At 41.2% G+C, this 27,037-nt stretch overlaps 1 protein-coding gene across 5 annotated transcripts; it reads left to right on the top strand.

Moving 5' to 3' along the window:
• The first annotated feature begins 927 nt into the window (after positions 1-927).
• inppl1a (inositol polyphosphate phosphatase-like 1a) lies at positions 928-26,513 on the top strand. 5 transcript variants are annotated; one of them, XM_011608305.2, is made up of 27 exons: positions 930-1,389; positions 7,279-7,342; positions 7,790-7,871; positions 7,953-8,034; positions 9,468-9,614; positions 9,736-9,826; positions 10,065-10,154; positions 13,072-13,167; positions 13,693-13,843; positions 17,947-18,053; positions 18,152-18,254; positions 18,392-18,624; positions 19,031-19,148; positions 19,483-19,579; positions 19,696-19,834; positions 19,927-20,026; positions 20,212-20,300; positions 20,383-20,464; positions 20,598-20,687; positions 20,866-20,979; positions 21,285-21,461; positions 21,534-21,689; positions 21,771-21,855; positions 21,961-22,047; positions 22,207-22,903; positions 24,571-24,704; positions 24,788-26,513. In XM_011608305.2, the coding sequence occupies exons 1-27, from the start codon at positions 1,211-1,213 to the stop codon at positions 24,897-24,899; spliced, it is 3,702 nt and encodes a 1,233-aa protein (XP_011606607.1). In that variant the 5' UTR covers positions 930-1,210; the 3' UTR covers positions 24,900-26,513. The 5 variants fall into 5 exon arrangements, with proteins under 5 accessions (XP_011606609.1, XP_011606607.1, XP_011606608.1 ...); XM_011608306.2 differs by having other exon boundaries at positions 7,724-7,871; positions 22,207-22,381; XM_011608304.2 differs by having other exon boundaries at positions 931-1,389; positions 7,724-7,871.
• The last annotated feature ends 524 nt before the right edge of the window (positions 26,514-27,037 follow it).

Raw genomic sequence — 27,037 nt, 5'->3', positions numbered from 1 at the left:
AAATATATTAATGCACTAGAAAAAAAATGGTGGCATTTTATGGTTACAAGAAATTTTAGGACACTTGATTCATCTCTGTACTGTTGGGCCTACATTAAGATGGACAAACACAGATATGTATGAACCAGAAATAGCGCTGTATTGTTCATCCCTGTGGCTATTAATATTTTACTACTCATACTTTTGTGAGGTCATTGCAATTCAAAGTGCAAAATGTCATGCCTCATTGCACCATTTCTTTGTCAATGGCTCTGTGAATGGGAGTAACCATAAAATATTTCAGGTGTGAAGATGCAATATTTCATTTCTGAATTGTCAAAGGAGCACTAGATTGAGATAGAGTAGGTTGAGATGAGTAATATTTAAATTTAATAGTGGCAGATGACTGTCAAAAAATGTGTTCTTGTAAAATGTAAAGTGATTATATAATTATATATATATTTACATATAATTATATAATCACTTTACATTTTACATTGTGTGTACATTTTATTTGCAGTGAGCCCATGAAATGTAATTTTTGTTGCAAATAATTAATCCGAAGCTTGAATTCAAACTGAATATGCAATTTAATACATTTAATGTGAAAACGAGATAAATGTGCAACTGTAAAAGTAGTTTGTATTTTTTTCAAACGCAGCTAGGCAACGTCGAAGTATGCAATGACACCAAATTTCACTACCGCTTTCATCCGTGCGAACACAGTTCTCTCGGCAACTCTTCTCTAATTTACTGAGTTCACTTCGTTTATCCTTGTTTTTGTTCATCACACACACACACACACACACACACACACACACACACACACACACACACACACACACACACACACACACACACACACACACACACATATAGACAGGCAACGGTCTTGCTTTGAAAATGTCAAACGGAAGTAAGTTGTAGCTGCACAGTCGTGCTTGACATATTTTGTGTGTTTGCCCACCCCCACAGTTCCCTGAGTGGATTAACGTACCCTGATTTCCGTGGGACGGGGAAGCGAAAGGAAGGCGGTTAGCCTTCCAGGAGAAACGAATTTGAACTAATCTACATCTTGAGCTCCGTCGCAATCATCAACTGCCTGCTTAAGAATACGTTTTACGCTTCTTTGTACTTTTGGATCTATTTTTAGGGGGTGTTCTTCAGCAACGCTGTGAGTTTTTCGGAAAAGTCTGGAGGAAGTTGGAAGCTGGTTGTAAGGGCTGTGGCTATGGCCGGGGGAGGTTATGTAGTTGGGGTTTCACCACTGGGCCCCGCTCCGCCGCTGTGGTATCACCGGGACCTGAGTCGCGCAGCAGCGGAGGAGCTGCTAGCGCGGGCCGGCAGAGATGGCAGTTTTCTGGTGCGCGATAGCGAGAGCGTCAACGGGGCTTACGCTTTGTGTGTCTTGTAAGTACATTTACATCTGCATTTGTTAGAACACCGGTCAAATGATCTGGACACTCTTTCTCATTCACTGTTGCCCCCTTCTCTCTAATGCTGGATGGAAGAAAGGCACCAGTCAGAGGACCCCACCCCCTCCCCAATTTCCCCACTGCTTTAATGTCCATTTCTTGTGTTTTTTTTGGCCAAACCTTTCTCCTCCTCCCTCAGTACTGGCTTCCTTGCTGCACTTTGTGGCCTGATTTACAGTGTCCTCTCCACAGTTGATGTTGAAGTGTCTCTCCTTCTTGACCTCTGGTACCTTCATCTGCGCTCTAATCTGTAATCTCTGTGTTGTAAATGTGCCTTTTGGGAGGCTGCTAACTTGTCTCCTGTAGCAGAGGTAGTCTTCCTCTCCTCAGTGCCACTTTTTTTTCACACATTTCATGTTTTTGTAACTATGCTTGAGGATACAGTTGACCTGAAAGTTTCCAGACTCGTTGACATTCCTGTCTTCAACTAAAGATGACAGTTTGTCTGCTTAATTGTTTCTTGCATTATAGGGATAATATATGCCAACCCTTCCTCTGCATAATGTAGCTAAGGGACCTTTTAAGAAAACAAACACACACACACATCCACATCCACATCCACTGTTAACACGCATCTGTTAACTTCTGTTCCCTACATAATTTTAGCACTTTTATGTCATCGGTATTAATATAAAATGTTGGGATCAATAGGTATAAAAAGCACTGAATGAGAAGGTGTGTCCAAAGTTTCAACTTGCTTTGTCTATTGATCCTGTTGGACTTTTACATTTCTAGTTGAGAGAGAGACAGAGAGAGACAGAGAGACCTTGTCCTTTCCCAGACTGGGCATCACAGTCACCAGTGGCACCACTATCTTCTGTCTTCACATCTCAGCCAGCTCTTCAGGTGTTTTTCTCTTTGTTGTTGCTGTTGCCTGGGATGGTCACATTTATTTCTAAAGCCTTCTATCCAATACACCATCATGCCTGGCTGAATAGGTTCCATGGTTTTCTGTAGTTCTGGAATACTGCTAATTTATTTTCCACACTTTTGTCAGAGTCAAAAGGAATGTTGTCCTGGGGGCTTCTTGTCTCTGCCTGTGACAGATATGAATGTACACAAAGTCAGCTAAGTGGTTTATTCAGCAGGTCCACAGCTGGTTTGAGATTTTTGACTGTCACAATGACAACTCTCACATGCTCTCTTGTGACATTAGTTATTATACCTGCTGAGTATCTGTTGGGTGGTGAACTCAGGTGTTAGCGCTGGTGACATCTGAGCTGGCAGGTTGCTGCTGTGTGCACTGACAAAAGAATACCAATAGGAGAAATGCTGAGACTTCAGTCAATTCGATCACCTAATGTGCTGCATTGGCTCCCCCAAATACATTTTATATGCAGGAAAATGTTTTCATTCTGCTATTGTTATAGAATAGACTAGTCGGGTGATTTTACAGAAGCTCCAGTAGTCATGACCTGTCCAGGAAACTGTTTGTTTATTTTAACACTTCCTCCTTGTCTGCATATTTTGTTTTGTGCTGCATACGATCTGCATGCTATCAAGATTTTGTTCAGTGAGTTCAAATAAGCTAACGTAAGTAATGCAGCGTTTAACTCGGGGCTGTTAACTGATTAAACATTTAAGCCAGGTTAATCACAGGCCTAATTCACCTAAATCAATCGTAATTCATTTCCATTCATTGTGCAGTCGCAAAAAATAATGATAGAAGATGATACACGTTAAACATGTTTGAATTTCTCTATAAACCTGAAGAAAATACTATTTAAAATCATTTATTGTCTTTTCCTACTGTGAGTCTCCTTTGTAATTGTTAGAAGACATCAAGTAAGACAAATAAAGATTAACATTACAATTCCCAACAAATGATTGTTGCACATATATAAAGATTTGTGGCCATCTCCTAATAATAAAGAGTTGCTAAAGAGCCAATACTATGAAGTAGACAGATCCACACTGAGTCTCATAATTACACACATACACACCATGATGGGCATTTGTGCCTCTTTATCTACAACACAGTTTAATAACAAATTTAGTGTAATAATTTAATAGTGTAATAATAAAGTTAAATTTGGAAGAATGCAACTACTGTCTTACTTAATCATTTTTTAATGATTATGGGGCCAACTATTGAAGAGATCTGAAACAAACTGAAAAATACAAGTGACCTCAAGAAAGACACTCTAATGATTAATTTCCAGCAACATTAGATGCACAGCTCAAGAGCACTGTGAGGTGCTGCTGATGCCTTTGTATTTGTGTGCTTTTGATGGACACTATAAGCTCTTTTCCACATTTCAAGGAACTTTTATGACCAGGAATTTATTTCTAACATATCCTGGTAAACTGAGTGATCTGCATTTCCATCACACCTCCAAGTCCTAGAAAGTGTATCAAATAAGTGTGATGGCGTTTAGGAGAGCTGTTATGGTGTGTGCCCTTCATTTTGCTCACCTTAATTAAACTTGGTCATCTTGAGTCATTGACTGAGAGTCCTGCTGAAGTTCTTTCCTGGCAGTTACACTCAAAGTAGCAATAGAAGTAGCAGCCTGGACGTCTAGCCCATCCAGCTCTCATTTCTTATCATCTTTTACTCTATGCCCCAAGTGATGAAAACACAACCATATCTGGTGCGCAGTCATGGTGGAACAGAACGGGGCCATCCCTGAGCGGGTCCCACAAAATTGGTTTTATGAAATTGTCCAAAATGTCTATGCATACTGAAGGAAGAGTTTCTTTTATTAGAATTAAGGGCCCAAAGCCAACCCATGAAAAATAACCCAGAATAGAATTCCCCCTCAGTCAAATGTTGACAGTGGCAGTTGATCTTAAAGCTACATCCAACTTGGATGTCTATAGAAAGTGACTTTTCAGAGATTTGGTCATTTCTGCACACTGTCCATCTCCGTACCTGTTGACCCCACTAAATGGTCATTTTGAACAGATCATGACCCTGTTGCTGTTGGAGCCTATTACTTTATCTTTGTTATAATACTATTTTTGTTATTAGAATTACAATAAATCACAAATGGATTAATACCACACCTGGCTTCCGATCACAGATGTGAGAGTGCTGTATGAGTGCGGCAACGTGTGCTGTAGGTACTGTATAAGGATCAGCTCAGAGCCCCTCGTTTGATATAATAGTGAACAAACTGACAGATAAGCTAGGACAGGCTTTCTTGTCCTTTGTGTTCCTTTGCGCTCTCGTGTTTCCCAAAAGTGCACTTGTTCCAGTCATTTTGTCAAGTATACTTCAGATGTGACTTGTGTGGACTTGGTACAGCTAAATATCCCACAATGACCTTCACCTCGACCAGCAGGAGCAGTAGCAATGGTGGCAAGTGTGTACGTCAAAGAATGGACATCCATGTATGACACCTTTGCACTGTGGATTAAGAAGCAGCCTCTGTCTTGGCAAGTTCATTAATGCAACTTCATAGATTGCAATTTTATTGTGTTTAAACACTCTGAAGAATAATTACTGTGAGTTACGAGGAAAGTTGTAGTATTTTACACAGTATAAACAGTATATATACTAACAATCTGTAGTAATTTTAAAAGTACAGGATATCAACAGTTGCAGTATACAAAAACAATTAAACCATAATGAATCCAACCTATGTATACAGCATATATATAGTGTTTGTATGGTGTATGTATATATGACAATATAAATAATAGAAAAAGCATAAAGAGCACTCGAGGATGCAGACACAGGTCATCAGGTCATTCCCCTACACACATATACCGTATATATATATACATACCGTGTGTGTGTGTGTGTGTGTGTGTGTGTGTATATATATATATATATATATATATATATATATATATATATATATATATATATATATTTATTTTTTATTTTTTTTCGAACCCTGAGCTAGAAGTCAGTGAGGATGTGGGGTTTCGAAGTACCCTCCTACATCCTCTGCATTTACCCTCTCTCGCTGGGGTTACTCCCGTAGTAACACTCCATCAGTACCACGTTCTCTGCCCTGCTCCATGAATGCCTTGTTCCAGTAGCCAATTTGACATCAGGGGGCCCTGGTTCCCTGACCCCTGACGCGGACCTTGTTGACCCGGGCGTCGTCCGAGCCAGTATGACTCTATCAGTTAACGTTCCGCTCATACCACTGACCTATCCAGTCACATAAGAGGCTCTACTCATGGCTGCACAAGAACAGGCCCTGAGCACCAGAGCGATAGAGGCCAGGGTCTACCATTCCAGACAAGACCCCAGGTACAGACTGTATGGAGATGCCCCTGAGACAGACCAGCACATCACAGCAGATTGCAAGATGCTAGCAGGCAAGGCATACATAGAGCGGCATAACCAGTTGGCTGGCATAGTGTACAGGAACATCTGCACTATGGACTGGAGTATGGACTGGAGGTCCCAGGGTCCAGGTGGGAGACACCCCTGAAAGTGCTGGAGAACAAGCAGGCCAAGATCCTGTGGGACTTCCAGATCCAGACTGACAAGATGGTGGTGGCCAACCAGCCTGACATAGTGGTGGTGGATAAACACCGGAAGACAGTGGTGGTGATAGATGTAGCAATCCCGAGTGATAGCAACATCAGGAAGAAGGAACACGAGAAGCTGGAGAAGTACCAAGGGCTGAAGGAGGAGATAGAGAGAATGTGGGGCATGAAGGCAACAGTGGGCCCAGTAGTGATTGGGACACTAGGGGCAGTAACACCCAACCTGAGTAGATGGCTCCAACAGATACCAGGAACCACATCAGAGATCTCTGTCCAGAAGAGCACAGTCCTAGGAACAGCTAAGATCCTGCGCAGAACACTCAGACTCCCAGGCCTCTAGTAGAGGACCCGAGCCTGAAGGAAGGAGGCACCGCCCAGGAGGGCGAGGAAGGGATTTTTTATATATATACAAACAAAACTAGTCTGCTGGTTTCAAACAAAAAAAGCTATGCAGCTGAAGAACTGGGTTTACCTAAAATCTTTAAAATCCACTAAAATGAATGAGCCACTACAGCTCACGCCAGCTCACGGAGACCATGCAACTCCCAGGCAGCAGTACAGTGGACCCCCTCACTGGCTCCCTGATCACATGTAGGAGACAGCTGCTGGGTGATCACCAAGAGGAGGAGAAAAGACCCCCTCCAACAAATGACCCATTGGCAATAAGGCAATTACATGACACTGGAAAAAACAAATAGGTGCCTTGTCCTAACTCTAACTGGAGCACTAAAGTGCTAAAATCAAATTAAGACATCGAGATAATCTGATTGGAAATTGAAGGTGCACCACCACATGCTCCACAGCCCCCATGCGAGCATATGACCCCAGAACAAAAACACTCAAGAAAATGTTACCTCCAGTAAATAAAACCACCATTATGCACGAGATGAACAAAGCTGTCCGATTTTCCATCTTCCTACTGGTCGAAATGCCACTGTGCCACCTGACTCCAGTTGTTTGTTTTGTGGCGTAGGGGCCGTATTAACCTGCAGAAAAGAAACGATTCATATCTCCAACAATTGTTGAGGACACATTCCTGTGAGTTATTTAATCTAGTTATTAGTGGTTCAGTGAGGACAGACTCAGAGGATTTTAGTCATACTTTTGCTTAGTCTTCATGTTTGATCCACTTTATCGCATCAGTCATGTTTTAATGCACAATTGACATTAAATATAACATCCTTTTGATGGTACCCAATGACTCAATACCCAATACTGATCCCCAATGACTGTTACTACATTGACCCTGCAAAAAGCAGAGCCCAATTATTATTATTATTATTATTATTATTATTATTATTATTATTATTAACAACAACAATAATACATCAATTTATTGAAAAGTTCTCCCAACTTTTCTCTTTCTTTTCTTCAGGTTTCAGAAGCATGTTCATACATACAGAATCCTCCCAGATGAAGAAGGATTTTTGGCTGTACAGGTAAAAGTCAACTTAAGTAATATAGCAAACAGGGAATAGTTGCAGGGAAAACTCCCTTTTGAAACCTTGAACATAACCAGGCTCATATGGGGGGGGCTCCTGCTGTTGGCTGGCTGTGTGAAGAAGGGAGATAAGGCAGTTGGGGGGGGAGAACAGATGCGTCATACATTCAACTCATTTGTTAGAATGGAAAGATACCGAGCTAAAACGTGTTGGTTGACAGTGCCACCAGCAGAACACAGAATGAAAGAGAAGGGGGGGCAGAGAGTGAGAGAAAAGACAATAAGATAGAGACAAATAACCACCATCATGAATGAATAAACATTGTTCCTTGTAGCTAAGGAATTTTATGTAGAAAATGGCTCTGCTTCTTTTTTCAAGACATCTCAGGGTGTGCAGCCAAAGCGGTTTAAAAAACTCCCAGAGTTGGTGTCATTGTACCTGCAGCCCAACCAAGGTCTGGTCACCACCCTGCTCTATGCTGTCGACAGAGAAGAAGCAGCTGTCACAGATGAGAGGGACTATTCAGGTATAAATCAAGCTTAAACCAACACATTCTCAACAAACTCTTTTTGTCTCATGTTGGCTTTCGTTTTTTTGACATGTTTAGATGGGGAGGATGAAAAACCACCACTCCCCCCTCGTTCAGTCTCCACTTCAACGCCTCCTGCATCAGAATCACCCACAGACAGGTACAAAGTCAGTGGATCTCATTCATGAAACATCATTAAATTTGTGAACAGATTTACACATAAAAGCCTACCCCACTCAAAGCTTACTCTGGATTCAGGAACACGTGAAACTATGTTCAGGAAACTCAAATCTGATCGTAAACACATGCGTAGACCATGAATGCCAAACAATCGTAAATTGACTATTTGCATAAATCTCCACCCATGAATTGGCAATGAGCAACATAAAAGGAGGTGTTCATTGACGCATCCGGGTTACCTGTCAATCATGGCGCAAGCAAAACAAGAGAGAGTATGAAAGTTTTCAAACTTGCTGAAGCAGAGATAGAGATTACTTTGAGTGAAGCAGTGGTGTGATGGGGACAGGCAAATCAAAAGCCTGGGAGGAGGTAAGAGATGCAGTTAATGTGGTCTCTGCCATCCCCAGAACCATGCCCGAGGTCAAAAGAAAGTGGTTTAATATAAAAACGGAGGTTAAAAACATATTTGTGCACACAGAAAAAATATATCTGCCACAGGAGGAGGAGGAAGCTAACTGACTAAATTGTCAAATACTGAAATAGCAGTAATTATTGGGGCTTTGTCAGGAATCATCCCTGACGGAGACAGCGACCCCAGCTGGTAAGGTAATAAATGTTGTAGTGTACTGACAGAAATCACAGATACCTTAGTATCTGTGATTTTTCAGAATGTAGACTACTGTGACACCTGCGATTTAGTTTAATTTTTTAATTTTAATTTAGTCTAGGTCATACAGTGCCAAACAATTTGGACAATTTTCTCTCCAGATTGACGTAGAAATGTGAAACCAGCAATGTTAAATTGTAAGTAATCGATATAGCCTAACCTAAATCTGTGATAGCTGTTGGAATGTAGAGCCATCTAACATTTTTAAAAAGTGATAAGGATAACAGCCCCCAGCAGTTTTATATGAAGAATTCACATTCATCAACCTAATCTGTCTAATCACTTGTCATGTTTAGGATATGCCTATATCACATTTTTCAAATGCATCTGCTTATTATTTAACAGAGCACAATATGAATTAAAATTGTAATTTACAATAGTGACAAGCATTATTTATGCGCTTATACATTTACACAAACGCTACACACAGTCAAAAGCATTTGTAGGTTTTGCTCGTAGCTACGAACAGATCTGAGCTGCTAAAATGTTGATGAATTTCCGTCTACGAATAGTTTATACAAAAATTCGCTCTGCTCACGTTTCATGAATGAGACCCAGTGTGTTTTCATTATATGATAAGCTGTACAGACTTTCTACAGGGCTCAATGATCATGACTTTCACCCACAAAATAAAGATGTCGGTCAGTAAATACGACACAAATGAGTCCTGTTCAATAGTACAACAGCAGCGTCAGTATTTGATATACAGTGAGGGCTAATTAGTCTTTTCTTTGGATTTGTGCAAGTGCTCCAGCAACGAACGGGCTGAGCACAATCTCTCACGACTACCTGAAGGGCAGCTATGCCTTGGATCTTGAGGCAGTCAAACAGGGGGCCTGTTCCTTGCCTCACCTCAACAAAACTCTGGTGACCTCCTGCAAACGCCTCAATGGGTAGGAAAGAGCTCAAAGCTCGTCTATTTACACACCTATGACACATAAATGAGTTAGAAAATAAACCTGTGTTCTCCCCAATGACTCTTACTGGTGACTCTCTCTTCATTTCACAATAAAGGGAAGTTGATAAAGTACTGTCTGGACTGGAGGTTCTGTCAAAAGTCTTTGATCAACAGAGTGCCTTTATGGTCTCAAAGATGATCCAACAGGTATAAATAAATGTTCCTTTTTTAAGGTTATTTTATTAAAGATGCATCAGCCTGTGTCATGAGGGAGAACCCTTTTTAGTTTTTCTGGGGTTTATTTACAGTCCACACATTTTCCTAACTCCAAACAGTGAGTTGAATCCAGAGTCTACTAAAACGGATGTGTTAGTTAAAATAAGATGATGTTTGTCCAATAACTTTTTCATTGTTTTTTTTTTTAATTTTGATTTTTTTTTATTAGAGTGTAAATCAGGGTGGAGACCAGGAGTTGGAGAACCTTGTGACCAAGTTGGCAATCCTTAAAGATCTGCTGTCCTCGATAGAGAAGAAGGTTCTCTCTCTCTCTCTATCTCTCACTCACTCACTCTCACTCTCACTCTCTCACTCTCTCACTCACTCACTCACTCACTCACTCACTCACTCACTCACTCACTCACTCACTCTCACACTCATTAATTCTCTGTTCAGGATCAATTATTCTGACAATTACAGTAGGCCAAAACAACTAATCGAACTCCATCCGAGAAATCTAAACAACAACAACAACAAAGAAATCTTTTATGGAGCGACATCGTACAGGTGTCCAGTTAATCGCTGCCGAACACAAAGAAGTAAAAACAAGATGCAGAACATCTGTGTAGATTCTCAGTCATCCAGGTCATAGTTTTCCAAGGTAGTTTTTTGTGTCAACTGGACTGTTTTTCTTCTCTTTTGAAGAAGATGCAGAACAAAAGAAACACCTCTAGACAGCAAGCTGTTGGCAGATTTAAAAACCCAATTTGCAGCCCTCCATCACGCCCTCTCCATTTCCTGGGAGGTGCGAGCAGACTCCAATATGGCTCCAGGACCACGTCTGGTACAGTTAAGGTTCCATGTACTCTTCGGGGGCCATGAGACCAGATCAAAACTGTTTTGGGGTCCTTCAGCACTTCTTGCGTGGATGGAACTTTTCTGTTCCTGCTCATTCTTTGTATCATAGCCTTTAATCCACCTGAGAGCTCTGCAGCTTCAGGATGGCTAATGGGGACATATGTCTCAATCATTCTTCTCTCAAATATTTGAGAACCCAAAAAATTGGTTATCTGCATGTCCTCCTGCTTAAAAAGACATTAGAGCCATTCCTTTTAACCTACTATATTTAGACACAAATGCATGCTGTGTCTGCTAATATTTCTAATCTGCCTTTTCTCCTCCCAGTGTTTAGCTCAGAAACACACCAAATTCCATATTCACTAAGGCCAAGCTGCTAAATGATGTCACCTGTCTGCTCACCACTCAGTGGACATGTTAGTAGATCATCAGATTTTTTGGGGGGGTGACTTCAAGTTTGCACATGTTCTAGTAGTACAAGCAAGTCTTTAGTAAATCAGGCCCTTAGACTTTTAAAGTCTGATGAGACTCAGCTAAGGCTAGGTGTGTCCAGATGAATTAAAGGTCTGAGAAGCCTTTTTTAGGGACATTTGCATTGTATTTGAAGTCTGTACCTTTGAATTTGGCGTACATGTTGAACTGTACTGTACATTGATTTGCATAATGAAACTCATAAAAAGCACCACACATGCAGCACTTGCCCTCTACTGTTGAGGATTGGTGTTGCAACACTATTTGTTGGTAGAACCTGTTCGAGCAAAATTAACTTAATGGAGAGTTTGAGTATCAAAAACACCCAAGCTGGAATAATTTGATATTAAGTAATTAGCTGATGCCACTGAAGAACAGCTGGCTTAAAGTACCACATCATTGTGAATCAGAATTAGTCGATCGCTCCTCTTCAACAGTTGGGGACTCTGCCTTGCACCAAACTGCCCTTATGGAAGATTGGATCCTTGGTAAATCTCCATCTGGCAAAATGACTGACATGATTGGCAAGTGAATCCTAAAACACTGGTATTGTCAAGGACACAGGCTTTACAAAGATTTTGCAAGTTGCATGAGGATATTTTGATATATGGATATTAAGATTAAGATTAACAATGTACTTTATTCATCCCCGTGGGGAAATTGAATTATAGTAGCAACATATACAAAGTATAGAAACAAAATAAATAAATTCAGATAAGATTAGAACGTTATAAGCATATATACAGCATATATTATAAGCATATATATATATATAATATATATCCATAATATAATATATACGCATTATAAGCATATATACTTAAATATAGAATAAATAGAAATAAAATTACAACATGAACATTGCACAGTTATTGTTATTGGCTGGGTTAGGATGAGTTATATAGTCTGATAGTGGACGGCAGGAAGGACTTCCTGTACCGTTCCTTAGAGCAGCGAGGCTGCAGGAGTCTGCTGCTGAAGCTGCTTCTCAGTTTGTCCACTGTGTTATGGAGGGGGTGGGAGGGATTTTCCATGATTGTCCGCCGTTTCAACACCATCCTGTCCCTCACCACCTCGTCCAAGTTTGCCAGTCTACAGCCAACAACAGACCCTGCCTTTTCAATGAGTTTGTTAAGTCTGTTGGCATCCTTTGCTTTAATGCCTGCACCCCAGCACACCGCAGCAAAGAAGATGGTACTAGCCATGACACACTGGTAGAACATGTGGAGCATCCTGCTGCAAACACTGAAGGACCTGAGTCTCCTGAGGAAATAGAGTCTGCTCATGGCCTTCTTGTAAACAGCATCGGTGTTTGTGGACCACTCCAGTTTATTGTCCAGCTGGACACCCAGGAACCTGTAAGATGAGACTATTTCCACATCCTTCCCACTAATGCAGACTGGGGAGGGAGGGGACTTGCTTTTTCTGAAATCCACCACCATCTACTTCGTCTTGGTCACGTTGAGCTGCAGAAGGTTCTCCCTGCTCCAGCTAACAAAACTCTCCACAAGGTCCCTGTATTCATCCTCCTGTCCATTCTCCACACACCACTCCACTATGACTGTGTCATCCGAGTACTTCTGGAGATGACATGTCTCAGAGTGGTACTGGAAGTCAGCTTTGTAGGTGGTGAACAGAAATGGGGAGAGCACACACATATCTCTTTCATAGTTTAAATAAAACATGTTAAGTGTATATATCCTCTTCTGTCCTGAGCTAAATAAAACACAATAAAAAATGGGAATTAATTGTAATTAATATATATAGATTAAGAGTGTCCTTGTTATTAACCTAATTCCAAAATTGAATTGTTTGACAGAAATATTTTTGACTTGATTCCAACACTCAGACACAACTATGTATATATATTGTTTCTGTAATTTCTTTGTCTTTGTTTGTTATCTCAGGCTCTCAAAGCTCTCCAGGACATGAGTTTATCCTCTCTGTGTTCCCCACCTCTTTCCTCGTGTCATAGCAAAGTCATCCCTATTCAGGCGTTTGAGGTATTCATGCACACACTCACGTATGCTCTTTTGATTATATTATGAATTCATTGTGGACTTTATTTTTTTTAATCTCTTTGACTATGGCCTCAACTATGGCCTCAACTTCCAGTCCAAGACAATTTTCCCATTAAAGTGATTGATTGTGATTTTCTTCAATGACTACCGGTAATTGGCCTGCTGGCTGGCCCACTGGCTCACCCACCCACTGGCATCTGTATGGAATGACTCATTCAGAATTGCTTTTTTTGTTTGCTGTCTTACTTTCTTGCAATTTAGGAACTTTTACCCAATAGCTGTCCTTAATGACTAGAACTCCCTTTACAGAACCCATTTTATTGTTGCACTTTGTTAATACTGCATAATCAACTTTTTTGTTGTATTTACGTCAAAGTCTTATCCTTGTCCAGATGAATCATTATTGAGACCCCTGGTGCAGTTGGCATTTTATTTGGCAAAACCATTAAAAAGTCACCTTTTTAGATGTTCTGTGCTTGTTAACCTCACATTTCTGCTTATTTTAAGGTTAAGTTGGATGTTTACCTGGCAGAGCTTACAAAGATAGGAAAAAGTCAGAAGTACACACTGTCTGTGGATGTGGAGAGAGGACGACTGGTAGTGATGAAGAAGGTTAAGGACAGCCAGGAGGACTGGACCACCTTCACACATGACAAAAGTGAGGAGCATTAAGCATAAATTCTATATACAGTACATCCACCCATCCATTCTTTACAGCTTCTCGCTTAACAGGGTTTTCCATGATTAGAGTTAAAACTCTAATCTCATTTTGGTCAGTTCCGTTGGGCGATGCAGCCTAACTTGTTTTTTTTTTCTATAATCAATCAGGCCAGGCCAGGCCAGTGGGGTCCCAGTGGGGTGACAAAGGCCTGTCAGGTGATCATGTTTCTGGACCCTGGCAGCCTTGGCCTATAGCAGCATAACTAAGTTATGATGTTGACCTAATGATTAGACGACTCTCTAAGTATGATAATTTGTCTGTCTATGATAGTTACTGGAACTACAGAATTAGTGACAATAAGCTTTTTCAAAGAGGAAGGTTTTAAGCCTAATCTTAAAAGTAGAGATGGAGTCAGCCTCCCGTACCTGGACAGGGAGCTGGTTCCACAGCAGGGGGACCTGGTAGCTAAATGCTCAGCCCCCCATTCTACCCCTAGAGACTCTGGGAACCACAAGTAGACCAGCATTCTGAGAGCGGAGAGGTCTATTGGGCTGGTAAGTTGTCACTAGCTCCTCCAGGTAGGATGGAGCTAGGCCTCTGAGGACCTTGTAGGTCAGAAGTTATTCTAAATTAACGGGCAGCCAATGAAGAGACGACAATACAGGAGTAATGTGATCTCTTTTGTCAATACCTGTCAGAACTCTGGCTGCAGCATTTTGGATCACCTGGAGGCTTCTTAAAGAGGTGTTTGGACACCCTGATAATAAAGAATTACAATAGTCCAGCCTGGAAGTAACAAATGCATGGACTAACTTTTCAGCATCATGCCGCATTAGTAGCTTCCTGATCTTTGCAATGTTTCTCAGGTGAAAAAAGGCACTTCTATAGACTATTTTAATGTGTGAGTTGAAGGAGAGATTTTGATCAAAAATTACTCCTAGATTCCTCACAGAGAGATGTTAATGAGATACTATCTAGAGTGATCATGTGATCTAATCTATCCCTGAGAGGTTCAGGACCAAACACCATGACCTCAGTTTTTCCTGAGTTAAGGAGGAGGAAATTTGAAGACATCCAAGACTTAATGTCTTTAAGACAGGTCTGGAGCTTCACTAACTGCTCTGTCTCCTCGGGTTTCATGGATAGATATAGTTGAGTGTCATCAGCATAACATTGAAAATTTATCCCATGCTGCCGAATAATGTTTCCTAAGGGAAGCATGTACAAGGTGAAAAAGATTGGTCCAAGTATGGAACCTTGTGGAACTCCATGGCTAACCCTACTGTATGAGGAGGGAATGCCATGGACATGAGCAAACTGGTATCTATCAGATAAATACAATCTAAACCAGTCTAGTGCTGTCCCTTTAATCCCAATCATATGTTCCAATCTATGTAACAGGATTTTGTGATCAACTGTATCAAAAGCAGCACTAAGGTCCAGGAGAACCAGCATAGAAACCAGTCCATGAGCTGAAGCTATAAGAAGATCATTAGTAACTTTAATAAGCGCTGTTTCTGTACTATGATGAGCTCTAAAGCCTGACTGAAACATCTCAAACAGGCTGTTTCTCTGCAGGTGCTCCAGTAACTGAGTCACCACAACCTTCTCTAGAATTTTAGAGATACCGGTAAAAGGAAGGTTGGATATCAGCCTATAATTTGCTAGTACGTCCGGATCCAGTGATGGTTTTTTAAGCAATGGCTTAATCATTGCCACCTTGTAGGACCGGGGTACATAACCTGTCACTAAAGAACAATTGATCTGATCCAGGATAGATCTGCCTATCATTGGTAAAACATCCTTCAACAGGTGTGTTGGAATAGGATCTAAAAGACGTGGTGGTCTTGGATTTCTGAATTAGCAACGACGCCTCAGAAAAATATATAGGAGTGAAGGAGTTTAAGGGCTCGTTGGAGACCCTGTATGTTCCCACAGTCAGTACATCTGGTGATGGTCCAGTTGTTGGCCTGGCCTGGCCTGACTAGCTTTTTCTCTGATAGCTAGAACTTTATCAGTGAAGAAGCTCATGAAGTCTTCACTACTAAGGGAAACACTGAGACTCTTGGTTAATTTGGCCACAGTGCTAAAAGAAACCTGGGGTTGTTCTTGGTTTCTTCAATTAAAGAACAATAAGCTGTTCTAGCTTTACGGAGGGCCTTTTTGTAAACTACTAGACAGTCTTTCTAGGCTACATGATAGCTATCTATTTTACAGGAATATCACTTTCTTTCTAGTCTTTGCACTTTCTGCTTGAGGGTCCTAATATGTGAATTATACCAGGGGGCACACCTCTGATTTATTATTTTCTTTTTCAGGGGGGCAACAGAATCAAGTGTGATTCTCAGTGAGGTTGCTGCACCTTCAGCAACAGAGTCAACCTCAGCAGGAATAAGATTATAATGATTGATCCCTGGGGAAACACACGGTGGTCCTGGGATTAGCCCAGGAATCACTTCCTTAAACTTGGCTACAGCATTATCTGAAAGACATCTGCTATAGTAAGACTGAGCTCTGAGCATAGAAGAATCCTTAATCATAAATGTAAAAGTGATCAAAGAATGGTCTGACAGGAGTGGGTTCTGAGGGAACACTGACACATGTTCTACCTCAACACCATAAATCAGAACTACTGTAGATCTAAGGTGTGGTTGAAGCTATGAGTTAGTTGGTTTATCTGCTGGAGAAAACCAACTGACTCAAGTAATGAAATGAAGCCATTTCTGAAGCTGTCATTTATAACGTCTATATGTATATTAAAGTCTCCAATAATAATGACTTTGTCCATTCTAAGGACCAAGTCAGATAAGAAATCAGAGAACTCAGAAAGGAACTCTGAATTTCGCCCAGCAGGGGGCCGATATACAACTACAAACAAAAGTGGCTTTTCTGCCTTCCAGTTCAGGGTGATGCCAAGAGTCAGGCTTTCAAATGAACTGAACCTATGTTTTGGTCTAGTATTAACTAATAACTTGGAGTGATAGATTGCTGCCACTCCCCCTCCTCGACCAGTAGCACGAGGAATATGATAATTAAGATGGGTAGGAGGAGTAGATTGTTTAAGCCAGGTCTCAGATAGACAAAATAAATCAATGTGATGATCCACTATCAGGTCGTGGACTAACAGGGATTTACACAAAAGAGATCTAATATTTAATAGTTCACATTTAATTGTGATGTTAGTTTCTCCAATTTGTGCTTTGGTATTAATTTTAGTAAGCTTATGGTGATTGACCACTCCCCTGCTCTGTGCTTGGTGAACTTTTAACCGTGGAACAGAGACTAACTCTATAGTGTTAAATATGTTATTGTTGGCAGATGAGGGTTCTATGGAAGCAGCAGAGGTGTGTAAGACTACAACTCTGCATCCTGGTATTGACCCTGGTTTGTCAGGTCACTTTGGGTCTAATAAAATTAACCAAGTTACTAGAAATGAGAGAGGCATCATCCCGTGTGGGATGGACACCGTTGTGATGTCTCTCCTAATCAGACCAGGTTTTCCCTAAAAACTGCTCCAAATGTCTACAAAGGACACCTGGTTTTCGGGGCACCACAGTGACAACCAGCGACGAAGCGATGACATGCGACTAAACATTTCATCGCTGGCCAGATTGGGGAGAGGACCAGAGAATGCTACGGAGTCCGACGTCGTTTTTGCGTAATTGCACACCGACTCTAGGTTAATTTTGGTGACCTCCGACTGACGAAGCCGGGTGTCGTTTGCTTTGACGTGAATAATAACTTTACTAAATTTACGTTTACTTCTCGCCAGCAGCTTTAGATTGGCTTCTATGTCGCCCGTTCTCACCGGGTGAAACAGACGGTGAGGCCATGCTAGTGCTAATAATCGGCGGAGTTAGAATTTCCCGAGTATTCAATTTTAAATAAATTTAAATAAAGTGAAACCAACACACACCGTGCACGGTGCACCAACGAACTATTGAGAAGACGGGAAGTGACGCAATACCCGTTACTCGATAACTGAGCTGATCTGACATTTATTGAGCAGGATTTATACAGGATAAATGATTACGAGTTCAACGAATTTCTTTTGGTCGGTCTTGTGTTTCTGACCTTCTGTTCTTTCTGGTCTGTCTTAGTCCGTCAACTGATCAAGTCTCAGCGTGTACAGAATAAACTGGGCATTGTTTTTGAGAAGGAGAAGGACAAAAGCCAGAGGAAGGATTTCATCTTCGCCAGTGCCAAGGTACATGCAAACACAATAATTCAGAATCCTACTTTGATGTTTCTCTTGAAATTAAGAAAGCACCATATTGTGTGTGCCTGCGTGCGTGCGTGAAACAGAAACGTGAAGCTTTTTGCCAGCTGCTACAGCTGATGAAGAACAAACATTCCAATCAAGATGAGCCAGACATGATCTCCATCTTCATAGGAACCTGGAACATGGGTCAGACTCATGTTTCTTTTGTTGTTCTTTTTGTTGTTTTGTTGTTCTTATCAATACAAATGTAATTCTTAGCTCATATTGAACTTTTTGTGTGCCTTCTTTTGGCAAAGATTGGATGTTTGGCTTCTTGCCTGCAGGCTCTGTTCCTTTGCCCAAGACTGTGGCCTCGTGGGTTTTGTGTCGGGGCCTTGGGAAATCTTTGGATGAGATGACAGTCACCATCCCTCATGACCTTTACGTGTTTGGAAGCCAGGAAAACTCTGTGTGTGATCGGGAGTGGGTGGAGTCGCTTCGCACTGTCTTGAAAGAACAGACAGAACTGGATTATAAACCCGTGAGGACAACTTTCAGGACCCGAAAAGTTGAAACAGTAGATTTTATTATGGTTGTTCTTTTAACCATTCAGTATTCCAAAATATATCATTTTGAATTAATTATGCAACGGAAGGATGTTATCAGCCGTCAGTGCTGATGGATGAATTGTGTCATTTCTTTTTTGGCTAATTTCTTATTCAGTTTGCATTAAGACTTGTTTTTGCTATACTTGCAACTTCTTGACTGTTGGGACACTTGTCATTTGAGCCAAATGCTTAATAATTAATTGATATTACCGTCTCACATCTCACAGTGTCAAGTTACTTTATCATCTCGACTTATGCAACCTCTATTATAGTTTAAATTCTGTTCATTTAAAGTTATGATAATTTAAAGATATGCCCAGTAATTTGAATTTTCTTTATCTATTTTCCCCACAATGTCATTAAACACTGACCTAGATTGCAGTACAGACCCTGTGGAACATCAAACTCGCTGTGCTTGTAAAACCTGAACACGAGAACCGGATCAGCCATGTGGGGATGTCTAGTGTCAAGACAGGCATTGCCAATACTCTGGGTAACAGCAATCTTTATTCTTTCTGAACCTGCTGAACTGCCCGGCTCTAACCGGATGGAGCTTAACTATAGATGCTACCAATGGATTAACAGCAGGGATGAATAAAATTCTTTATTATTTTGTTATAGTAGTCAGCACTTTGTTTTCTTTGTGATTCTAATGCTAAAACAATCAATCTCAAGGGATCTTGATGTTTTTTTTTATTCCTTTCATTCATTTTCATGTTTTTGTAGCCTTTTTTCGAGAATGTTTTGAGAACTGTCTTGTATTGTGCTCGTACAATGTGCTTGTGTAATATTTTTTGCTCGTACCAACAATATGTTTGTATTGAAAGGCAACAAAGGAGCAGTAGGTGTTTCCTTCATGTTCAATGGGACATCTTTTGGCTTTGTGAATTGTCACTTGACATCAGGGAATGAGAAGATTACAAGGTATTCTTCCTTAAACCTACACAATACCTAATCACTGGATTTGCTTGTTTTCTGGCCTTTCTAGCTTGTCAAAACATCTTTTACTGGGTTCTAACTGATGCTCATGACCTCTGCAGGAGGAATCAGAACTACCTGGATATCCTTCGCTTGCTGTCGCTTGGAGACAAACAGTTAAGCTCTTTTGATATCTCTCTGCGTTTCACACACCTCTTCTGGTTGGGAGATCTCAACTACAGGCTGGATATGGACATACAGGTCAGGCTAAGCATACACATCCAAAGTGCCTTCAAAATTTGAAGATATTAGGATAACAGTACTATGTGTTTGTTCTTTTTGGCTGGGTGTAGGAGATTTTAAACTACATTAACCGGAAGGAATTTGAACCCCTTCTGAAAGTGGACCAGCTCAACCTGGAGAGGGAGAAGAATAAAGTGTTTTTGCGCTTTGGTCAGTGTCTCTCTGTGGTGCACGTGTAGCATGTCCTCAATGGGATCAGCTTGAATCTTTTTTCCAAAACAAATACTCAAGTGTAATTAAAGCCATCTTTAGGTGTTGGTTGAATGATTATTATTGAGTTGAGATTTTCCTCATCCATCTGCTACAAATGTGAACGTTTATCTCGGTGCTTGCAGCAGAGGAAGAGATCTCGTTTCCACCTACATACCGTTATGAGCGTGGCTCCAGGGATACATATGTGTGGCAGAAGCAAAAGGCCACGGGGGTACATTTTCCAAACTCTTCACCATCTCTTCCCATGTTCTTTACACCAGGCTTCTCAATAATTCTGTTGTGTCTGAACACAGATGAGAACTAATGTTCCGTCCTGGTGTGACAGGATTTTGTGGAAGTCTTACCCGGAAACACACATTGTCTGCAACTCTTATGGTGAGCAGGTCATTCATTATTTTGTTTTTTTGGTTTTCATTTTAACTAATCGGGTTATAGCAAGTGGATAAACCCATATTTCTATCCTTTACCAGTAGTTTCAGATTTGAATGTACAGTTTTGTCTTTTTCAGGTTGTACAGATGACATAGTGACAAGTGATCATTCCCCTGTGTTTGCTACCTTTGAGGTGGGGGTGACCTCCCAATTTGTGTCCAAGAAAGGTACAAATAATAAGCGTCACTTTTTTAAGTGTTTAGTGTAAAGCTCTGAATAACACATCTTTTAGACAGTGTGGAGCTATATTTTCATCAATGAATGACTAATTGGAATGCAGCATTCATGTTTTAGAACAAGTTGAAGGGAAGTACTAACCCTTCTACATCACATGTTTTGCTGAAGGTCTGCCTAAGTGTTCTGAGCAGGCATACATTGAATTTGAAAGCATTGAAGCCATAGTGAAGACAGCAAGCCGAACCAAGTTCTTCATTGAATTCTACTCCACTTGTCTTGAAGGTGAGAAGAACATCCCCGAAAATCTGCTCAGCACTCTCTGGGGGGATGCAGTGGATAATTAATATTGCTTTTTAATCTTATTTTTACTATCTTCCCCCCTCTCTCCTTCCTGTCTCAGGCAGTTAGTATATCTTTATGCTAGATTCTCCCATCAACTGGTGCTGAATCCTTACCCTACTTTTCTTGGTGTGTTTGTATGAAGGCTAGAGAAACAGCATCCTGCTCATCTTCCCAGCTCTGCTCAACACCCTTTTTGTTTTTCCCTCACCCACTACACCTTATTTTTCTCTATTTCATATATGTAGAGTTTAAGAAGAGCTATGACAATGACAGTCAGAGCAGCGACAACATAAACTTCTTGCGTGTGGGCTGGTCTAACAAGCAGCTGACACCTCTCAAACCTCTTCTCTCGGAGATTGAATACCTGCAGGACCAGCATTTGCTTCTAACGGTGAAATCAGTGGATGGCTATGAGTCATATGGTAGGAGTGAGTGTCCTTGTGTTTGTATTCTGGCTGTGAGAATATTTGACCGTGTGTGCTTTCGTTTGCTAGGAGAGTGTGTGTTAGCTCTCAAGTCTATGATTGGCAGCACTCCACAGCAGTTCCACACTTACCTGTCCCATCGCGGTGAGGAAACAGGAAACATCAGGGGATCCATGAGGGTTAGGGTCCCCTCTGAAAGAATAGGAACCAGGGAGAGGCTCTATGGTAACTGTGGAGTGAAGGTTTGATGTTTTCTACGACCATCAGTGTGCATTCCTGAAAGAGATTCCAACCTATGTGTTTCAGAGTGGATCAGCGTAGATAAGGATGAGACAGGAGGACCTAAAGGAAAATCCACCATTGTGTCCAGATTGGGACATGAATATGTCAAGTCTGTAATCTTTTAATGAGTAAAACAGTAAACATCTTTTAAACAGTAAACATGTTTTACAATGTTCAAAAGGTTAATATTGTGTGGGTGTCATTGATTTTGCAGGTCAGCGTTGGTTTGCAAACAGCTTGGAGAGCTGGGAAAGGTCAGCGAGGATGGAGAAAGGCTTAGCAAGGAGGACACATGTGCAAGGTGGAGACATACTCATCAGCAGTGTCACTTTAAAACTTACCCAATTTTACAAATGTGCATGTAGCTAGATAAACCCCTTTTAAATGAAATGGTGAGCAGAGCATTTTTGTGTCAACTGCAGACGACACCCGCCAACACAGTCTGTGTGTTTTGTCTAAGACCCAAACAGGATGGATCAGAAGTGGATCTGTCCATGAGTAAAAACAGCTACAACAACCCTGCCTACTATATCCTGGAGGGTGTTCCTAACCAGTCAGCAGCTGCTATTTTGCCGGAGCTCCTCCCATCTCCCACCTCTGGTAACCCTCCTGCAGCGAAAGCACCTCCTCACTCGGTACGCTCTAAACCTTCATCTGTCACCTTGGGACACTGTCCGCGCAGACCCATGACAGGGCACCAAGTTTGTGCCATTAACGAGGAAGGGTCCTCAGAGGATGATGGAGGAGCTCAAGGGGGTGTTGGAAATACACTCAATCGACTACCTCCTGATTTTCCACCTCCTCCTCTCCCTAAAGGAGCCTTGGAGATGGTCACAGACCCTCCTTTCTGCAAAACTCGACATATTTACCCAGAATTGGCAGACATCAGGGTCCCTGCAGCCAGTCCAACTGCTCCACCAGCAACTGTAGAAAGTTTTAGAAGAGGAGGAACTGGAGCACTGGACGATCAGTCGTGTTCCGTGCTCCAGATGGCAAAGTCTCTAAGCGAGAGTGAGTTCCAAGGGCAGCCTCCACGTGCTTCCTCTGCCCTACCACCCATTAGAGGGCAGCCCGTCAGTCTCGGTTTAGATGCCTCCTGCTCCTTCCCACCAAGACACACCATCACAGAGAGTATTGCAGAGGATCTGCCTGAAGAGGTAAGCAAACAGGTCAATTGTAGATTTTTCAAGAGGATAATTTCCAGACATACAGTACATGTGCTATACTGCACTCTATATAGAGAATAGTATCCATCATATTGATCCATTGATATGTTCATCTATCATCTGGGCTGCACACAAACATAAAATGTGAGCTTACAATATCTTCACTTTTATTATTGTTATTTACAACATAAGTCCCAAAACAGGCTTGATGACATAAGCATGCACACATAAACCTGCACATTTGTCATCTGCAGTGGACAAGACCATATCAGTGGGGGCCGACTTTATTATATCAGACAGACAGGAGTGGCACTGCACAAGCTCCTGGCTGATCCTGGGTTTGTGGTCACCATTAAGCTCATTCAGCTTCCTCTGAAAGACAACGTCGATCCCAAAGTTACTAATTCTGGAGATACAAAATGCAGTTTTTACAGCAAGTGAACTCCAAATCTCAATGTACATTTATGACTGGATTGAGCGTGGGATCCGTCAAAAGGGTGATTTAACATCAAGTGTTACAAAGAGGCAGTTTTGATGGGAAACGTTCATCTAGCTATTTTCTTCCTTGATCATGATCAATTACAAAGATGTTCCTAAGGGGACATCTAAAGGTTGTGTAGATGCAACAGCAATCTGTCTCCACTGGAAGGAGATGGCATTTGTGTTGGCACATGACTTGAGTGTGTGGGTTTAAGTTTACTGCAGTGTGCTGATTCAGGACTTCACTGGCAGCAAAAGTGATCCAATTTAATAATTCCTGGCACCAAGATGTTGGCAGCAGGTCCTGTATGTTGGGAGGTGGGCCTTCATGGATGTGACAGTATTGTCCAACACATCCCACAGATGCTCCATTGAATTTAGATCTTGGGAGTTTGGAGGCCGTGTCAGCACATGCTCCTCAAAACTATTTGTGCAACATTTTTGTGGCACGAGACATTATCCTGCTGAAGGAGGCCATGTTTCCATGAGGGGGGGGTAAAGAGCATCTGTGTCAAGTAGCATTCTCATGGATGGCACGACCCAGGTTCTCCAGCAGAAAAACATTGTAGTCATATTGTTGTGGCAGAAGCCAGACAGGACGCTGAACCTACAATGCAGACCACTACCAGAAAAGTCTTTTCCCAAAAGGAGATTTATTTCGAACAAAAAAGCACCAAGCAAATCTTTCTAGTGTAGTCCAAATGAGAGCAGGCTGGATTCAAAAAATGAGACTGAGCGTGGCAGGCGAGGCTGGAAGCAAAAGCAAACGATCTGAAAAACCAAAACCAAACAACTAACGTCTTTCAGTAAGAACTAACACAAGAGCCGGTACACAATTACCAGTGGATGTTTTAACGACAAACTGGCACAACATCGGAGGAAGAGCCCGGTAAATACTGCTGGACCTGATGAGCTGACAAGCAGCAGGTGAGAGACTCCGGAGGGGGGGTCGGAGAAATCTGCCTGCCACCCCCAGCCTGCCCAGATGAGGGGAATCGAGCATAAAATACAGGGCAGGGGAACAAATATATAAATGTACAAAAATAAATATGACCTCCACATCCTAACACATACAGCTTCACTGCATTGCCTTCTTTCTGTCACCTGGATGGCCAATTGCTTGTGCACTTGTATTACTGTGCTAAAAAATGGTCATGTGTTTCATTTCTGCTTTGTAGGCCCCCTGGGGTGGCAGCAGTTCATCTTTATCTGTTGGAGAGTCATCAGTGGGGGAGTGGCTCCAAAGACTGGGACTGGAGAGGTACGAGCATGGTCTTCTACACAATGGCTGGGATGACCTGGAGTTCCTCAGGTACAGCTCTGCACTGACACACATGCTTTATTGGGTCAAATCAGCTTTCTGTCAGAGCTTGTTGTGATTTGTCTTTTTACCAGTGACATCACAGAGGAGGACCTGGAGGAGGCTGGAGTACTTGATCCTGTCCACAAACAGATATTACTGCAGAGTCTTAAGCAGCAACATGAGCAGCAACAAAAAATAATTTGATTTTATGACTGATCCAAACAAAAACCTCAGCTGGGTTGCAGAGTGCCAAACGATGACCGACTGTGCCTTTTGTGCGACTTGCATGTGTCCATTTGTGCTCAAGAATACAAGAAGAAGTATTTAGTGTTCAAATGTACTGTATGCATGTTGCTTTAAATGAATAACCAACATTTACATCATTCACATCATAGCAAAAAGTTTGGGAAGTCGCAGGAGGCAGGTGTTCATTCTGAGCTGCTGAGCAGCTGCTTTTCTTTCTTCCCCTGAGGAATCATAACCACCACATGGCAAATTGTAGACTAAAGAAGACTGAAGAGGACTTTTGAAAGAAGCCTGAGCCTTGAAAACCTGCTGTATGTTTAGCTTTATTAATATATTGAGAGAGCTGTTTGTTTTTGTGTTCAGACTGGAGTCATTTGTCATTTTATACTCATGTGATGTTCAGGCCATTTTTGATAGGGTGACCATAACTGGTGTAGTGTCTGCATAATTTTGATGTGTTTAATTTTGAGATAAAGGGAATATCTGAAGGCATTTTGCATTAACAAATTAGACGGTAAAATAACTACACAAATATGTAATTGTTTTTTCCAAACACTTGAGAATTCTCTATAGCACATTTCTAATGCTTTAATAATTTAATTGTGAAAGCCATTAACAGATTTCTTACCTTAAGGTTTTTCATTCTTTAGTTTTATCTGTAGACACAAAGCTTAAAAGGACATTGTAGTGTTGTGGCAGAGCTGTAGTTCTCTGACTGACCTATAGGTGGTGCAAGGACACCATCAACCTCATCTTTGAAATATGGGAACTAACTAAGCACTCCTGTTTAACAGTTAATTATTAAAAGGCCCCAAAACTTGGTTATTCAAACGGACTGTGCCTGTTTGCAAAACATGACTTTCCCCTTCTGTGCTTTATTTAACATCGTGTTCCCACTTATGCTCATTCCCAAATCCACTTGTCAGTTCTGGTTCTGACGGGTATTTGAAAACATTTATACTCTGTCCATGTCGTAAAGTGTACTTAATAAGTTTAGGGATTTATTATTATTATTTGTTTTGCATTGGAAAAATATTCGTACAGTCGATATTCTATTTGTTTATTGTAATCACTGTCCATAATTGTATCCAAAATTGTGTAACATTGACTTCTGGAGGTCCTTCAATTTCACGTCTGAAAAAATTTGGCTGCCCTGAGTGCCTTGTATATTGTGTCTAACCTTTTCAGCTATGATGCTAATGTAAATGTGCTATTCCGATGCTTAAATCTTTTGTTCTACAGTAGTGTGTATTCCCAAGTTTATTGATGCTGTACATTCAACCTTTTTTTTAATCATATTGCGCAATAACACACTAATTGTAACCATATACTATAAAATAAACTAAATAATTATAATAAAAAACCTGGTTAAAGTTGAAGTTCATGTTACAAGTTACAAACACAAGAAACCAGACCACTGAATTCATCAGGTAGTGCTTTCATTATGTATATTTATTAGAATATTGATAGTGCTATAAATTTTAATTCACAAGAACGTCTGTCAATTCAAATGTTGGATGGAATTGCTGCTGTGTAATATGATGTGATGAAATAAAAGCGTGAGAAAAAAAACTAATGTAACACTAATTGTGGTCCAATCGGAAGTAGATTAACATGTTTTTCCCCTTTATGAGTAGATTACAGACTGAACCCTTTCCATCCCACCCAACTATTGGTTCAAATTAAGTCTTGATTGTGGATGAAATAAATGTTTAGTACCCAGAATTTTAACCTGGTTGAGAGCCATCAATCTATGATGGAAGAGCTTTTCCTCCTCCGCTTAGCTCTAATGAAACTGAAAAATTAGTAGGTTTTGCTCCTCACTTCCAGTCTACCTAAAGCTTCATGTCAACAAGTTGTCTTGTTTCAATAATGAAGGTGGGACCTTGGAGGGGTGAGAGGCCTCCTGCACAGTTAAATGATTGATGTGTGGAAAGAACCTCAGGACGCTGACTCCGGTAAGATCTAAGGAGATCGCTCTTCAGCTTCTTTGAGAAAGTTGTGCTTGAGGCTAAAATATTGTTGGGTTTGTACCCTCAATGGGGCGTTGATGTTTAATTCCATGTTGGGAGCTCATAGGTAACCGCTACTCTCTA

This window comes from Takifugu rubripes, chromosome 11, assembly GCF_901000725.2.
Source record: "Takifugu rubripes chromosome 11, fTakRub1.2, whole genome shotgun sequence".
In the NCBI taxonomy this organism is placed as follows: domain Eukaryota; kingdom Metazoa; phylum Chordata; class Actinopteri; order Tetraodontiformes; family Tetraodontidae; genus Takifugu; species Takifugu rubripes.
Note: the sequence above shows the minus strand (reverse complement) of the source record. Positions and strands in the feature narration are given on the sequence as shown.